General features: G+C 38.7%; 1 protein-coding gene across 9 annotated transcripts in view; it reads left to right on the top strand.

Moving 5' to 3' along the window:
• Positions 1–17959, top strand: part of LOC117233208 (discoidin domain-containing receptor 2-like) — a 221480-nt gene that overhangs the window by 141053 nt on the left and 62468 nt on the right. For 8 of the 9 annotated variants that reach the window (XM_033493294.1, XM_033493295.1, XM_033493292.1 and 5 more), the window contains one exon: positions 656–887. In XM_033493294.1, the coding sequence (XP_033349185.1) occupies positions 656–887 (232 nt within the window). Of the gene's footprint in view, positions 1–551; positions 575–655; positions 888–17959 lie in introns of those variants that run through there. The other variant, XM_033493296.1, reaches the window with a different exon arrangement.

The raw sequence follows: 17959 nt of genomic DNA, 5'->3' as shown, positions 1-17959 counted from the left end.
CAATGTCTATCTCGCCCTCTCACTATTTTCTTCTCTCTCTCTCTCTCTCTCTCTCTTATCTTCCACGTCTCCTGACACCAACGTTGAAAGCCATTATCTCGAAATGCGGATCGACACACATAAATGATTATAAATAACTCAAAATCGATAGTGAAAAAAGATCCCCAGTTAAACGATTGCTCGTAAATCAATCCACACGCCATTAATTTATACGGGTACATCGGTCGATCGTTGTGTGGAATCACGCTCGTCAAAAAAAAATACAGGTAAAGGCAATGAGTGAGCAAAAAAGAGAGAGAATGAGAGGGGAAGGAGGAAGAGAGAGAGGGAGAGGAAAAAGCAACCATTAATTATTCTAGTACGCGTATCGAAATACTGAGGGTTGGAAAATAATGTTTTTCCCCCTTGGCTGGTGGGAAAGAAAATTTGCTGCACACCCCCAAGTTAAATACAACCTTCATTGCTTATTCATACGAAACAAGGGAGCGGTATCTCCGGCTACCGAAGGAAACACGAAAAGATTCGGCGTTTTTGCACGAGTGTCTCTCGCAGATCCCGTGATATCCACGTAAACGTAGAGTATGCTCTTTGCACGAGAATATTCCCGCGGCGGAGCCGTCGTAATAATTCTTGTCGTAATTCCTCGGTTTCCCAGGCTGAGACAAGACAAGGGCGGCGGCGCTTGGTGCCCGAAAAATATGGTCACGAAGGAGGGCAAGGAGTACCTCGAGGTGAATCTGCACAGTCCGCGTATACTGACGTCCACCAGGACCCAGGGCAGGTTCGGGAACGGCCAGGGGGTCGAGTACACCGAAGAGTACTTCGTCGAATATTGGCGACCAGGGTTCAACAAGTGGGTGCGATGGAGAAATCGACGTGGCATGGAGGTACGTACACACACCTTCTGGCTGCTCGCTGTCGATCGATTCGAAAGCGTCCGGACCTTCTTTTTTACCTTTTTCCTCTTTTTCTGTCGACCTCGCGACCACTCAACTGTCTCTTTTATAGTCGTTAAGAACGCGACGACGTTCGACAACTCCATGGCGCAGCTTTGAATTCATTTAAAAATAGAGTCGATTACGTATTCAGTTGCATTTGCAACGACGTTTCGTCATGCAATCTTTCTAGAATGTTGATTTTAAGCGTATTGATCTATTGAGATTTATTTGTACGAAAGAAATCGTATAAGAGAGTTCGGTAGAGGTATCAAACGGTTTTTAAATGATTAAATTGAAGACTTTTGTTAATTTAAAAAGTCTCGTTTTTGCGAACGTATAAAGTAACGTATAAAAGCAAGAAGAGATTCAGAAGATATAAAAATAAAAGCACGATTAACTGCGCGTTTGCGTTAAGTGGAGAAAAGCAGAGTGGAAGTAGTAATGGATCGCTTATAGTCAGACGCTAGTCTCGGCCGTTCACGCAGACGCTACATCTTCCGGCAACTTTTAATACGTGCATCATCTGGAATTTATTTTGAGAAAAAAATTATTCATCAACTTCGAAACTACGCTTAAACTTTATAAGCACTGTTACTTAAAATTTGTTCAATGCCCCTCGACTAACTCTTTTAGAAGTGATTAAAGACATTACGTGAGCTGTGGTTTTTCATAAGCTTTACCAAGAAATCACGTTAATCGTAAGTATGTCAAGAACTTGTAACGAAATCATATAAGTAGTTTATATTTCTATATTTGAAAGCACAATTTCACGTTTCTTTCTTTTTCTTCTTTTCAATTTCGTTATCACAGTTACATTAACAGAGGAGCACGAGAGAAGGACATTCAATTTTAAGACTCAACGAATTTTTTCCAAACTTCGACTCTTTCTTCGCCCGCATTTAAAGTTCTTGCAAATATTACTGGGTACTAAAAGTATAAAGATAAAATAAATATTCATTTCATTACTGTTGAGCGTTTAGTCAGTTTATATCATTAGACATTTCTAAACTTCAGAATAGTCTGGCAACGATTAACTTTGTGATAAATTTGTACTATGCCAGACTCTCGGACATTTGAGCCGCATCTGATCGACAATTTCGTTGCTATTTCATGCTAAGTTGAGCAAATATTACACCTATTATACAAACTATCGTTATTAAAGACTCAGAAGAAGAAACGTATATCTTCTTGACAGAACCACCAAAACACACACATCCTATAAAAAATAATTGCTTATCGTTCCTCTACATATTTACGAACCATTACGGATTAAATCATCATGTGCAACCTTGAATTACTTTTGCAAAAGCTGACGACTAAATTCGATTTCTTTTTTCTGAAGCGTAGCGAATATTGTAGCCGACAGATTTTTATACGAACGACCAATTATAAAGCAATTTCGCGGCGAGAGGCGGCCGTACCGGCAGAATTAATGCGGTGCCACTCTTTATAATTGCTCTCGTCAAGGAAATCGGATTACAGTTTTAGCCTGGCTCCAGTGGAAAAAGGAAGGGGAGAAGAGGGGGCTGGGAACAAAGCGGCGCCGTCGCGTAATTCCATTCTTTTGAACGGGAAAATCTGCAAGTATCACGCGGAAGCTTTGCTCTCGATAGGCCCCGAGGCCGTCCACCATTTGTATTCCCAAACGGTCGAGCGACCGCTTCCAACCCCCGTTTCGTTCACGTTGTGTCGTGAACGCGTATCTATAGCGCGTAAACCGGAGCTGCCTGTGTTAGGTCAGTGTAAGCTGCCGTTACAACGGAGCGACGTGTTAATTAACGTCTCTTTAGCATGATAATCTGTACGCGATATCCATTAGCTCGTCAAAATACATCATGCCCGGTAAAGCGATTTACCGGCGTCAATGAAATTACGAGGAACAGGCCTTCTCGTGACGTCGCCTTAAATTACTATTACGCGCGTGTGCACACGCCAATAACGACGATATGTGTATGGATGAGACGGCAGGGAAGCGCAAGGATGGTCAGTCGCGATTATAACGAGGAGCTTGTGCTCGACGACGTGTTGGGAATTGTATGTCTTACGGATTAGTTACGGGAATTCGTGACAAAATTTTGGAGTAGACGTAGAACCGTTTGAATTATTGTTGAAGTATTCCATTGACCGTATTTAGTACAGCGAAAAGGTAGTTTTTATATTCGTGTATTGTGTTTATTTTAATTAATGATTCAGTTACTTTGCAATTGCGTAATCAAAATTGTACATACATCGACGAATTTTTCTTTTTATATGGTATAGGAATATGAAATGGAAAACATACTGGTCTTTGAAAAATACAATATTTCAAGTGAATTCATTTTATTTTATTGAAAAATAATGTTAAAATAATGTAACCGTGATTGATTTTGATATCCTTTGTATACATATGGTTATAGTATTATACTATGAACAATATTGAACGCAATACTACATGGTTTCTGATTACACAGTACAGCTAATTCTCTTTTTAATCTACATCTGTATTTTCTGTCTTTTTAGCTTAAAATTCACTCTCTTTCTCTCTTTTTCATTCAACTCAGACATTTTATAGACATTTCTGAATATTCGATCATGCAACCAGAACCTCAGGTGCAAGTTGTTTCGCACACTAATCCCGAATGTTCTTGTTTTTACATTCTTCTTTTGCATTTCCAATGTTCGAAACTCTGTGACGCGCAGTTTTTCATTTTCACACCATTGTTGATGCTTTCCTCGCAGCAGAGAGAAATTTCTTATAGAGAATATTATTCAAGTCCCCTCGTTCGTCTCACGAGTACACCTCGTGGGTTAATTCCCTAACGTTCTCTCTAGATTTTCACTAAAATGCTCAGCTTTGCTTGTACTACACAAGAACACAAACGTACCATACACACACGGTCCCTTAAGACTAAACGAATTCTGCGGAAACTAACTAAAGGTACGAAAGCTTCATACTGAAAGATACTCCGAAATGAGCTTGTTCTTACAAAACAACGCTCTAAAATTTCTTCTCTGGTTCACATAAAAAAGAAATTTTACGACGTTATTACACTGCACTTTCTATGATCCTTTTGTACTTGCGGACAGAAAAAAATGTGGTAAATCGTATTATTGATCCAAAGAATTTCTTGGAAATAATATTTTCGTTACTGGACAATAAAAAGCATTAAATTAATAAGAACTCAGAAGATTCTACAATATTTTTATATTGGTATAAATAGTTTATTTTGATAATATATCATTCGTTCAATATTTTACATTTAAAAATTATTATATCATTAACTTCGAAACCAAATTTCCTTAATAATATATTTCTTAATATTTAAACGACAATAAAAAGCGTTATTACAATTATTTTGTCTAACTAGAAAATACAATGGAAGATCGTTGAAACGATATAATCGAAGAAACCTCGTCCAGTATTGAGAACAAGAATCGCTATTGTTCGCGGTCCAGTTTAATATCGGCAAATGGAATTTTAATGGATACACTGTTCGTTGAAACAGCCAGCACATAATCAATCGTAACGAGCCACGCTCCATTTTTCGATTTGTCTCGCGTTCTTTTCATCACGCGGACGCGTCGATTAAACGATTGTCGCTCGAGACGACCATAAGTGGACGGAACATTCCGTGTTTCTCGATAGTTTCGTTTCCTTTCTATCGACAAATGAACAGGTTCTTCGGTATGCTATGCTCTTCAGCGTTCGACACGTTAAACTTTGCCCTGGAATATCGGAAAAATTGTATTTCATATACGTAGAGCCTTTCATGTTGATATATTCCTTTCCTCTTTAAATTTTCTTCGATATTTTTCATGAAATTTTAATACCAAATTTTTGTGCACCATCGTTGGATAATTAAGCAGCTTCATCGAACATTTGAAATGCAGAAGCTAAAACCGATAAGACTAGAAATTTTCAAAGTCTAATTTAACATGTCAAGTTTGGTAATCTTTTAGACATTTTTTATTTCGGAATATTCCGTCCTTTCACGTTTTACCTGTAAAAAATAAATTATATAGTGCTTACGAGTTTTATTTCTCTATTCTAAGGAAGCTAATAGATAATGATAAGCAGTTTTGAACTTAGCAAACCAAGCAAATCATTATAAGCATATCTTCAATTTCCCTCCTCCACGAAAACAACGCAAAGCGAAGCTATCTGTACTCGACAAGGAAAGTCTCGCGTAGTTATTCTTCTCGACCGACTACGATAACTTAGCCTGATATTTCGATACCCGGATGGCACAACGGGAAAGCGTCCACCGCGTCGTGAAAATACTTGTGAAACTCCGGACTGACTTCCGTCACGAAAGTGTGTGTCTCGTTATTCGACGAGCCTCTGTCGTCTGAATGCTTCTTGGTGTTCTCCTCATGGCACGAGAGATTCCTCCTTCTGCTCCTTTTTGTCTCTCTCTCTCTCTCTCTCTCTCTCTCTTGAATGCACACCATACCGACGTCTGCTCGTTTGGGTACACACAACACATACCATCGTGTGTGCTTCATCCGGTGTTCTTCCCATTTTCACGCAGATTCGCTCAAAGCGAGAAAGCAGACGTTAGATTCAGGCTGCTCGGAGAAGGGGTGTACATTCGAAGGAGCAGAGAAGAAGAAGAAGATGGCATATGGCACAGACCAAGAAACAGACAAAGAGAGAAAAAGAGGGAGGAGATAGTTTAAGGGGGAACGGAAGTTAAAGGAGGATAAGCGAGAACACGAACGTTTACCCTGCAGCCTCAATCTGGCCGGTATGTGATCTTTGTGCACGCGCACCTTCCTTTTACTCCTTGCACTTTGAATACGAGCAGGAAGAACGAAAGAGCCCGGTTCACCGGTAGAGAGATGAGAAAGAGCTAGGGCTAGGTAGAAGAAACGAGACACGGGCTGTACGAGGGGTTGGGGTGGAAAAAGCAAAACGACTATGTTATCGCCCCGTTGTACGTGACCCGTGCCCTCTACGGGCATTTTTCTACGGCAGACGCGGCCGCCACTCCCACAAAAAGCAAGGAGGAATGCGAGCGCAACGAAAAACGCGCCTTCCGTTTCCGATCGACCGCCAGCGAAATTTCCATGCCGTCACGATTTCCTTTACCTTCCTGTGAAATATATTAAATGAGAAAGAGAGGAAAAGAGAGGAGAGAGGAGTGAAAGGAGTAACGGAAAGAGTAAGAAAATATTTCCAAGGGCTTCCTTTCGAATAGTTTACGGCGAGGGATACATGCACGCACGAGAATCGACGTTGGAAAACCGGTATGAAGGGTGGATCCGGAAGGTGGAACCAGAAGCGAACCCGTGTCTACCTTCTGAACGAAGAGCGCTATTTTTCCTAGAAAAAATGTATCGCCTTACCGCGAACGCAATTTCCTTCGTTCACGAAGTATATTAAGTGATACGAAAGAAAAGATCAAAGGGATTGTAAACTGTGAACGTCGAGACGCGAGTCGGAAGATTGTTGCTGGAATACTTCGCGATGAACGTACGTGAAACGCGCAAGGGAAATTACTTATCGTTATCGAACGAACTATCACAGAGGTAAGTGCACCTTACATGCGCCGAGTAATAAATTGCTATTAGAATTCTTTAATATGAACGGAACTCGCATATAATAAATAAAAGAGAAAATAGAATGACTTTAACATCGTAATTGAACGCAATAAAAAACTCACGTGAATAAGTAAAAAAAGTAATTTCGTTATGAATAATTCATTTAAAAAGAGATTGAAAATCAGAATGTAAAATGTAAATTTAATGTAAGAGACTCGCCGGCGAGTTATGGCGAGTTTAAGGAACAGAGCTTCGCATGCTGTTTGTTAAGATCGAAAGCAGACGATTGTTCGTGTAGCCCATATCTTGACCTAGATTTTCTACGTTTTAAGAGTCCCTTCTAATTTTCTCTTTCGTGCGCGTGCACCATAAGCAGAGACACGAAAATACATTACGAGGCCGCTCCCTGTAACGGAGAATTAAGCCAAAAAGAAGATTCGTTTCAACTCATGGTACAAACGGTGAAAGAGCAAACGATATGCATCAGAACTGTATCCTGATGAAAATGGAACGAGATATGATACCGTACGATACCGTCTTTTCCTTTCGCGTCAGGATGCTCGTTGTCGTTCCTGTGGTGGGACAATTGCCAACCGTGGACGTGTTTCATTAGCGTCCGTGTACCGGCGCCAACAGGAATTACCTCGACCAGCCTCATTTACGACGTTCTTCTACTTACATTCGTTATGAAGTAAGCACCGGCAAATTAAATAACTCTGCAGGGAAATATTATAGGAATGTTGAATTGAGGATAGGATTTTAATACGTGGAACCTGAAGCGAAACGTGATGATAACTACGTCCAATAATAAAATTGCGATAATGTGTTTACTGAAATTTCAAACTCTGAGTTTCAAGTCTTTGAGTCCTGCTTTCTCAATTCCAACTTTTATCGATTCTCCAGGAAAATATTATGAGAAAATATTGTTGAGTAGCGTATAGGATCTTAAATATGTGGAGGCTTAAATTAAATGGAAATGGAATTCATTTAGTGATAAAATTGTAATTATGATTTCAGAGGAACTTAAAACTCGTAGCCTCGATTCTTCATTCCTCTTTCTTTATTCTACCTTTCAGCGAGTCTTCAGCTGTTAAGCTATTTTGAAATTTGTATACGATTAGTTTCCTTTCCTTTGTTTCACTACTTCTTTCGTTCGATACAGTCATCCTTAGACGATACTCGGACACGTGCATACACGTAATATCTTCAACGATCATGCACCCTTCATTCATTTAACAATACAACATTTTCCATATGGTTGAATATATATTCGACACACTGCTATTTTCTTATTCTAAACATTTTTTAATATAATATATATGGAGCGGAAAAATATTTGTTTTATCATCAGCGTGAAAAAATTTTGTTTGTCATAATAAAATAATGACAATTATACTAAAAAAAGATGTCGATACGCGTATCTCCCTCAAATAGTATCAGTGACTGTCGCAGGTGAAAAACAAGTATTTAAAATCTTGTATCTCTGAAAAGTAAAAATATCATTGAACGATGAGTATGAATTGAAACATCAGAATGAAAGTTAATAGGATGGAGAGAGACTACGTTCATTGTTATTCGTAAATTTAAATTTTCAAGAAATCGCGCTGTCGAATAAACACGCTTATAGCGTAATAGCTTTAAATTATAGTAGTAATGGTCGTGCGTGGAATTTATTGCGCATGGAGCTGAGATTCCGGAAGAAAAGGAGGACAGTACACGCGCGAAACAAGACACGGTTGCTCCCTGATGATAACATTCCCAGAGGTGTGTCGCGATAAATCCGCAGGTGAAAGTCAACATGTACCACTATTCTCAGTGAGGCTAAACATATATCCACGTTTTACGTTATTTGAAATAGTCTTTCTGTTGTAACTTCTCGCATCTTTTCAGATTTCCAATGCTACAGACACGGCCAATATATCGATGACTTGTTAATACCTTGAAACATTTCTCTTTGCAATTTGTATTCTAATTTAATCAAATATCTTATCCTTCTTTCGATTATTATCTAACATTTCAATTTATACTTTTAAAAATGTTAATTTGTATTTTTTGACTTGAACCTCTTAATTGAATTACTGAATTAAAATTCGAGTTAAAGTTTTCCTTTTGAATTGTTCAACCCGCGTAAGGATTTTTTTCGATATCGATGGACCTGGTTTCCGAAATCAATTACAAATATCCCAATCTTTTTCAGCAGTGTTTAAAAATTAATAAAGCTTCGGGACAACGTAGAAATATTTTTTTCATGGATCGAATGACATGAAATGAGATAAATAGCCGGGTAAAATGAATTAGAATGCCTTTTAGAATTTATTAAAGCGACAGAGCGATGGCAAAACACGCGTTTGGCGTGTGGAGATGACGAGTCCTCGAGACTTCTGTTTGACTTGGCGACCGCGCGCCGCTTAAGTCCACAGATACCGACGGTAATTTCCATCGAAATTTCAATCTCGTTTATCCGCAAAGTAACTTCCACGAGCCCCGTCCGTCGCAGTGATCCCTCACCCTTCCGTCGCGCTGTTTCACCCCTCAAGCGACCGTCGCGAGAGACTGGCAGCACGTATCGAATTTTAATCAATCACCGATAGGGACAGCCAATTCCAAAGCCAATTAACATATTCATTCTGCGAGTCTGCTCGCTCTTTTTCCACTGATTTCAGTGAAATTCAAATTGCAATATGGTGAGCACCATTACTGGCCGAGCCGTGCAGTCATTACGCGGCAGTCATTACCGAGCGCGTTCGTTCGCAATAATATTACATGGGTCTATAGTATAAAAAGGAAAGAAAAAAAGAGGAAAATAGGGGAAAAGGGAAACAAAGAATGTGAGATGGAAAAGATACAGAGGAAAGAGAAAATCAAAGAAACACGGCCTCTATTATCAAGCCTGTCGATTGCGTTCGCTCGATAAAATGAATTTTTATAGTATCGCCTTATTAAAATGGTTCTCGATTCGACGTAATTAAAACAAACCAAAGCAAAGCTTATAGAACTCTCTCGATTTCTCAGTAGCCTAATATTTACAGTACTACAGGTCTTTCATAATTATAAATCTCCTTCTGTATTGCTTACAGAAATATTGGAGAACTAGAGAATATCGAGGTAAAAGCTCTATGACAACGAAAGTATAAAAGCCATCGCACTTTTATTACGTAATATGTACGTTCACCTAACGTTTTCTGCCGATGGCAAAAATAATTGTTAGAAAAGAGCACTGACCCGCGAAAATAAGCAAGTATCGAGATTCGCGTGGCAAATGAAAATTCAGTGGAATCGAATGACACAGAAGATACTGTACTTGCGCTAGTGATTTTAAAGTCCGTTTATGGTATCATACGTTGGTTAAATTAGTTACTCGATAAGGTTGTCATCTCTACTCGTCAAATTTGTGGCGCGTTTAGAAAATCAACCGAGCTTTTACGAAGAGCCGGAAAGAAATCCCGTTTCATTCCGTCTAGGAATTAAGGAGAGCAATAAAGTTACACGCGACCGAGCCAACAGATATTTCACCTGTCTTTTTTGGATTCGCTCGTGCCCGTCCTCTTCCCAGGAAATTCAATGCGCGACAAGGGGAAACTAGAAAATTTCTCTCTGGCTGCTCGAACATGTAAATGCACAGGGTGTTTCGTGAAAATTTCTGCCTGCTCCCGGGACGATGTCGCGACGGTTCTTGACCGAAAATACGCGTTCGTTCGTGACGGTAAAGGATTTTAAATCTTATCCGGCTGTCAACGCGAAGACAGCGGCGTTATCGTAGTCTTAAAATGCATAAGCAAGACGAGTCAATTTATCTTTTTAACATTAAGTATCTAACTTTTCAACGAGAAATTAATTTTTACTAAAGCGAGTGGAACCAACGTTATATCGACAAACTCCTTTTGATGTGAATAGCGATTTTCTTCGAACATCATTGTTCAAGTTAATTAAGATTCTGGTATAAAAATTTAAGGATACATCATAAAGGTACTAATTATTGTTTCTACACTGTTTGCTTAATATAATTCAAACTACATATCGTTTGAACTGTTCGTGTTTTCGCATTGCAGTGCAATTATTTCACATAAAGACCCGAACTGGCATGGGCCGTGATTAAAATTTCAATGATTGCATTATAAATCAAAATCGCTGGAAACTCTGTTCGCAGTTTCATCATCGACAGTTTCCCGAATGGTTAATACACCAAATCGATTCGCCGAAAGTCGAAGTCGTTTAAATATTTCTCTCGTCTTCGAATCGCCACAATATCAAATATTTGTATCACTGCCGTTATATTTCACGCGTTTGCAATGGAAGAATTGAATAATTCGTATCACAATCGGTAGGGAAATGTCCTAAGGAATATCCAACAGCGGCGAATATATCGTTCGGTAACGATACAAACACGCGGTGTTACGTGTATAATTTATCGCGCGCGTGGTGAGAGCTGTTGGAGGATGTGCGCGCATTTATACAGCATCGAACCGGGTATCGGTGGATTACGGATTACCGGCTCGAACGTGGACACCCTATTAGCAGATTACCGAGCGGCCCTGAAACAATTTTCTACGGCCACACTTCCTCTCTCTCTCTTTCTACCCCTTTCCCCTTCTGTTCCCCGGCTTTTTTCCGGCGACCAGATCTGCCTGGATTTTTTTTCTTTTTCCAATCTCTCCCTCGGTTCTCTTTCCTCTGTACGCGGCTTTATCAGAGCGCAGGCTCGATCGGTGAGTGCTTCCATCCAGACGAGAGCTCTCACCCCGAGGCACGGAAAAAGATAGGGCTGAATTTTGTTCCTTTTTAGTCCTATCCCCTCCTTCCCGTAGGTTCGTTTCGCACGATTTTCGGAATATTTCCAGCATCGACCAAATTCGTTTTATCGTAAACGAATGGTTACAACTGGTTGCTAGTGATTTTCAATTCGTGCAACTGTCGATGGTAGTTTCCCAAAATCGACGCTGCTTTGTTCGCGTGACTCGAAAAATTTGATGCCTTTTAACTTCTCTTTTTTTCTGTGCTGGGATTGATTGTTAGAAAATCATCATTCAGGGTATTTGTGAGAAAGTGTACACCAATCGCGTGGACAGCGATGGTTCGTTAAGTCTGTCATGTTTGGTGAAAGAGAATAATAGATTCGAATATAAAATAATAGAATAATAGAAGAATCGTAATAGTCGACTGTAGTACAATTAAATTTGACCGCAATTAAAAACATTTGTTTGGTTTAAGTTAGATAGTTGTTGTAGGTAACTTGTCTAAATTAAACGAAAATTTTCCATGAAAAATATTCAATACACGAGAATCTGCAGACACTGAAAGAGTATTTTAATCATTGAAACGAAAAATTCAACATCGACGGACTGAATGAATCGACAAACGCATGAATTTTATAAGTAGCAATTTATAGAATCGATCCAATAAACCTTTAATTCACCATTTAATAATATCATTTATTCATTATCTTGGAAACGTCGACTACAGACAATGTTCAAGATCTAAAGGATTAAAGTCGAATAAAGAATTTAAAGTATCTCTACTGAAAATAATTTGCAAAGGGGCTGATACAATTTTTACTTTTGTTAACCCGCGATACCTGTTGGTAGAAGAAAGATGGAGAAGGATGTATATTAAGAAAAAGGGCTCGAGTTCGTTGAGAGAAGACAAATTCGAATTATACGGGTTTTTCGTTAGCTTAACGGGGGAAAGATTTCAGCCGCAAGCGGATTAGAGACAAGCTTCTCACCGGTAACCTCAGGATCGAGATCTCGCTAACGATAATACGCCGTTCCGGAATATTTTCCTCTTACATTGAGCAACAGTCTAACGACCGTGCTCGTTAATGAACATTAACCGAGAGAAGGAAGAGGAAGATGCTTCCTTCGAATGAAATTAAAGGAGAGAACGAACTGGCTCGTTCCTTTTTCGTAGGTGTCGAGAGATGCCATTTGGCTAGTTAAACGTTGCTGCTGCTTCTATATACCGGTTATTTAGTTCTCCGTTTAAACAGATAGAAATGGGAATTGTCAAATTAACGAGGTTTTCATCGCTGGAAATTGGGTTGGGAACAAGATTAAAACGTATATTAACGTGCACAGATGCGTTATTATATCAAAAAATATTACTGTTACATTTTCAAAGTTGTCACAGAGGAACGTTTCCCTATTCTTAATTCTTTGCCTCTTGGCGTTAATTCTTTGCTCCGCTAAATGGATACCGAAACAAGGAATATACCTGCGTCGATCAAGTTTTACACCCTCATCTGCAACGTATAGCTGACACATCATAAAATCTATATGAGCTTTTAGAATATAACTAAAACACGTATCTCAATGACTGCAAGATCCCAATATAGAGTCAGATATTGAGCAGATAAAATCAGAAACCAACATTACATCAAGGAGTTTCGTTTCTTAAGTACAATTTATGTATCTGCAATAATTTGCAAATATCCAGACTTAACAACTTACGGGCAGTACAACCATGCTATGCATAATGCTTATTTCTTTCTACATATTTTTTCTTTTCAAAGTGCAAGGTATTTAAATATCACGTTTATATTTTATATTAAACACTCGATTCACGTTAACGTCAAAAACTTACTCGCTCGCTGTAAAACAGAGGTCTCGTGAATCCGTATTTTTCGAATTTCCTACCTTTGTCTCGTTCTACGAAGTACAACTACGAATTTTGTAAATGTCCCTTTATGAAGCTCCGAAACGACGTCGAAAAACGGTTCCCCAGCCCCCGTAATTCAAACTCTGCGCGCTATTAATTTCGTGGAGCGGAGAAAACGTTCGCGTTATTGCTTTTCCGAGGCGGCTGCGTCGTCTGACAGTCAAAGGTCCCCGCGACTGACTCAAACGATATTAAGGGAACACAACCCGCGATATTTCGTTCACGTTGGATCGAGCACGTTGAAATTAAACAGTTCTTCATTAGTGGGGTCCAGAGTAGCCCCGAAATCGGCCGCAAACAGATTAGAAACGTGGTCTTTTCCGGCGCATTGATACTAGAAAGCAATTGACTACACGGCCCCATGAGAAACGAAACGGAAATGGGACGCGCCGTGTAAGCTCGTTCCGGTTTTTCAGCTCTGTAAGACGAGGCATGGATATCACCTGCTCGGGTTACCTGGCATCGACCTCCTAACCTCGTCGAGATAATGAAACCCGGCAGAAGACGTTGCGCCCGTGGCTTTAATTCCATCAGTACACCACCTTCCCAGAGCAATTCCAATTTGTTCCCCTCCAACGGCTTAAACACCATGCGCGATGGAACGTTTCGTGCTGCTTAAAAAAAAAAGTTCACCCAAGATTTATGGTGCCGTGATGGATAATAAATTGGCTTCTTGCCTAGAAGAGTGATACTACCTAGAAAAGTAAATTATTCAGGATATCGATGGAAAATAGAAAGTTGAAGGGACAACGTTATTAATTACTGAAGTATTTAACGACGATGAAATGCTTGTTCTTTTATAATTGAAGTGTTTGCAATTATAAGAAAGCAGCTTTAATGTTTGAACTAGATTTATTAGAAGAGAAAGGAAGATGCATAGGTTTCACATTGAATGTACAAAAGATTAGTGCTAAGAATATTAATGGATTATGAATTTAAAATACGTTTTCAAAAGTAATTTGATCGATGCCATTGATTGTGAGTTAGTTTTTATTGATTTACGCAAATTAAACGGAGTACAATCTCTAATGAAATATTGTTAATAGATACGTATTCTTTTGAGATTAAAACGAACAGAGAAAAAATGTCTTTGTGAATTGTGACATTCTTTTTGTTAAATTCTATAATTATAACACTTTCATTTTAGTAAATAGATTTTTTCGCAGATCAGTTTTACTGATATTTTAGAATTGATGGCTTTTTACACATGTCACTCTTTGATTAAGTTTATTGGATAGAAATTAATTGAACGTAACTGTATCGTAAATGCAAGCAATTTATTAGGAAGGAAGGATTTTCTCACCGAAGGGGATAAAAGTTGAGTTACTGTAAATAAGGAAATAGCAGATTGTTTATAGTGTGTCTTACCTACGAACACGTAGCTAATAAAATTGTAAACGTATCGTCGAAACTTTTCTGATCCTGTTTCTTATGTTACGACCTGATAGAAAACGCGTGTGTCCTATCGATCGAGGAACCTTCTTAATAACTTCCTGAAAAAATATTTTCACAACGAAAATATGCGATTTTATGATAAGAAGAAAACATTTTTATTAAAGGTTAGGAGAGCAAAACTTGCTAACTTTAGAACTGCTATGGTAGGTTCACACGCTAAATGTCACGAGGGATCTACTTGACACCCGTAAGTTGAAAGTAGATTCTAAGATTTTCAGTCCAAAGTCTCATGCTCATTATCTAAGATTTAGCAAGATTAGTCATCTGTAACTTTCAGTTACAGATGGGATTTCACTAGTTTCGACTTTAAAACGTTAAATATAATTTTCTGGAGAAACTGATTTTTATGAATCTGATCTTAAGAATACCAAGTGCAATGTCTAACTTTGTGAATTCAAACTCGTACTAATTTCAACTCACCAGTACCATCGATGAATATTACTTATCCGTGGTTGCGAATGCCAGATGTTACAAAACATTGATTGCCTTTATCACTGTGAATGGTCTGATGGTTCTAAGCTCGTACGAATACTATTTGCTACGTGTCTTGAGTTACGGACACTATGTTCTACAAGTGAAAGTCTACGCAAATCCTTTGTAGGTCCAGGCTTCCAGGCACTAGTCCTTCTTTCTATTGCGATTTTGACTAAAGTTCAGATTTGATTCTAGCAACTAAATCAGATATCCATAAACGTATTATCTCGGAACTGCAACCATATACACACTTTAGCCATGATTCCTTTCATCGTACCTACGTGCAAATTTATCAAGTATAATATCTAAAGCTCACGCTGTCTAATCTGAAACACTAGTGCGACACCTTGGGTCGCGACGACGCACATAATCGCACTGCACAAACACATAAATAACCAGTATAATATACAGGGAATCTCTGGTACAATTGCCATCCTATTGCAACGGCGAGAGCGATCCATCTGAGTCGCCGGATATATGGGCTCCCTTCAGAATGATCCTCCCTCCTTCGAGCACGGATATCAATTTTATGTGTCGGTAGGACGATATCGGCCTCGCTCGCTTCCACCCCATCCTGCCGCTTGTTTATGGCTGTATTAATTATTCCTATCGCGTATTCGCCGAGCTACGCTCGCTTCTATTCCCACACGTTGCTGCAGTTGCAGTTGTAATGCATCCGCGGTCGCTCGTTCCGAGCTAGCCGATATAACCACTCGCTCTCGTGCTCTTTCTCTCTCTCTCTCTCTCTCTCTCTCTCTCTACGCGCAACGGTTTAAGGTTTAAGGGGGCGCGTTCCATTTGCGTGCCGTTTACAACTCGCTGGGCCGCTTACAGCTGCCTGGCCTGTATAACCCTTTGCTGTATTAAGTCCGCGTCAGAACCGCTACGTTGCTACATACGCTGCCAATTCAATGGCCGATTGATTCACAAATAGTAGTACAGCGATCCTCTGATCTTGATACAGCCAAGATGCCAATTAGCAATCAAAAACTAAATATTGTTGAAAGAGGTAAGAAATTGAGATTTTTACTTCAATTTTGTTTGAATTTTTTTTTTAAGTAGGTTGTGATTAATGAGCTTGTGAATTTTAACAATTGCTTTGGCTAGTAGTACGTTACTTTATTTCGTTACTTTTTGTATAAAATAGCCAGTGCTAGCTTGCACATAAAATAGCCTCTCAGCAATATGTTAATTAGTAAGGAAAAATTATTACGTAACTATTACCGAATTGCCATGTTTTATTTAAAGGTTTGAAGGAGTAGAAAATAACAAAATTTTCAATTTCATGTTTCTTTTCATGGAAGTGAGGTTGAAAGTTTAAATTGTTTCATTAGCAGGAAGGTAAAACGGAGATTGAAAATTACGTTCTCTTTCCTCTGTGATTTTCTTCGAGAATCGTACATAACCGATCTTGGAATCGTTAGAATCTATTTTCAAACGAGAGTCGTCGTTATTAGATCCCCGTGACCCTGAGTTCGCCAGTATCGGCTTCCGTGACCCGAGAGGCTCGATATTGGATCCCGTGACCTCGTGTCGTGGACCTCCTGTCTGGCGAGACTGCAGTTATCGACATCGTGTTTCACTTCCTTAAATGTCTTAAATATTTATTCCTTAACCTGCTTACTATTTTCCTTAAAATATCATTAGAATTCTAATTAAAAGAACTAATTAATTTTCTAAACACATCGAAATTCAAATCTATATTCAATTAGACATAAGCTCTTCGCAACAAACATCAAGATTTACCCGCTGATGTTTAACATAAATTAAGTGATTTTCATTGTGTTATGCTCCAACTACGTCATTATAAATCTGTTATTTATTTCTTATACTACACGCTACCAAATATTAAAAAATAATAAAATATGCGAAATTTTTTCGTAGTTGGAAAAATATATTCGATGTTATTTCCCGAATGTATTATTTCAATTTTAATCATTCGTGTATACTTGTACGGAGCAATAAGAAGCTTATTTCAGTGTTTCTAGAATTGTCTGGTATTTTCGAGCAATCTTTTTCTATCGCAGCATTCAGCCAGTAGCTTTGTCATTCAATGGTCAGACACGAAACGCGCTGCTATACGGATGAAAAGGCGCAAAAATGCTGTCGCCTATTTCTAGGTCCGTCTTTCTACAGAAGAGTCGCGACGTCGGATTTCATGGAAACGGCACGATCCATTTAATATATCAGCGAAGACGCCGGCAACATACGACGCTCGGGAATCGTTCGATCCGTGTGAAAAATCTTGGCGAAAATCGGCTTTCGACAGACAGCGTATCATTCCGTGTAACTCACGACCAACTTTCACGATACCGCCGTTATTGATACACGGAAAAGAAGTTTCGAGCAGCACGAATTTTTCGAAAGCTGCATCATTTGAAATATTCATCGTGCGAGCATATAGAATACTGTTGTCGATAAAACAAGTGGAATAAAGGTGAAATCTAGTCGTGCGTCAGAGGGTTTGCACAATTCTGACTACATGATTTGAAACATGGTCCTAAAACATGCTTCTATACTTTCAACACTTTTATATTTTAATACTACGGAACTGTTTTTAGGTGAAATCAGCGTGTTATCGATATTCAAACAATTTTTTGTATTAGAGTTTATAAAATAATTGTTTGTGAGTAATACGAAATTCACATTCTCTGCCTCTTATTTAATTTTATCTTCCTGTGTATTTAATATTTTTATTCTTTTTTTTTTTATTGCCTTCGTTTTCATCATCTTCATCGCTTCCATAATAATGCTATTACATCTATTTCTTTGACAATTTGAGTATGATATTTTCGGCTTCTCAAAAAGCAAGTCCAATCCTTGCCTAATATATTTGTATTGTTCAAGGCAAACAAACTGTCAGTGTCTTATTTCGAAAGGCAGATAATTAATCGAATTATTAAAGAAAACTCATA

The sequence above is a fragment of the Bombus vosnesenskii genome, unplaced genomic scaffold (assembly GCF_011952255.1).
Source record: "Bombus vosnesenskii isolate JDL3184/JDL3185 unplaced genomic scaffold, Bvos_JDL3184-5_v1.1 scf7180000013295, whole genome shotgun sequence".
Taxonomy (NCBI): domain Eukaryota; kingdom Metazoa; phylum Arthropoda; class Insecta; order Hymenoptera; family Apidae; genus Bombus; species Bombus vosnesenskii.
This window is presented reverse-complemented; position numbering and strand designations above follow the sequence as displayed.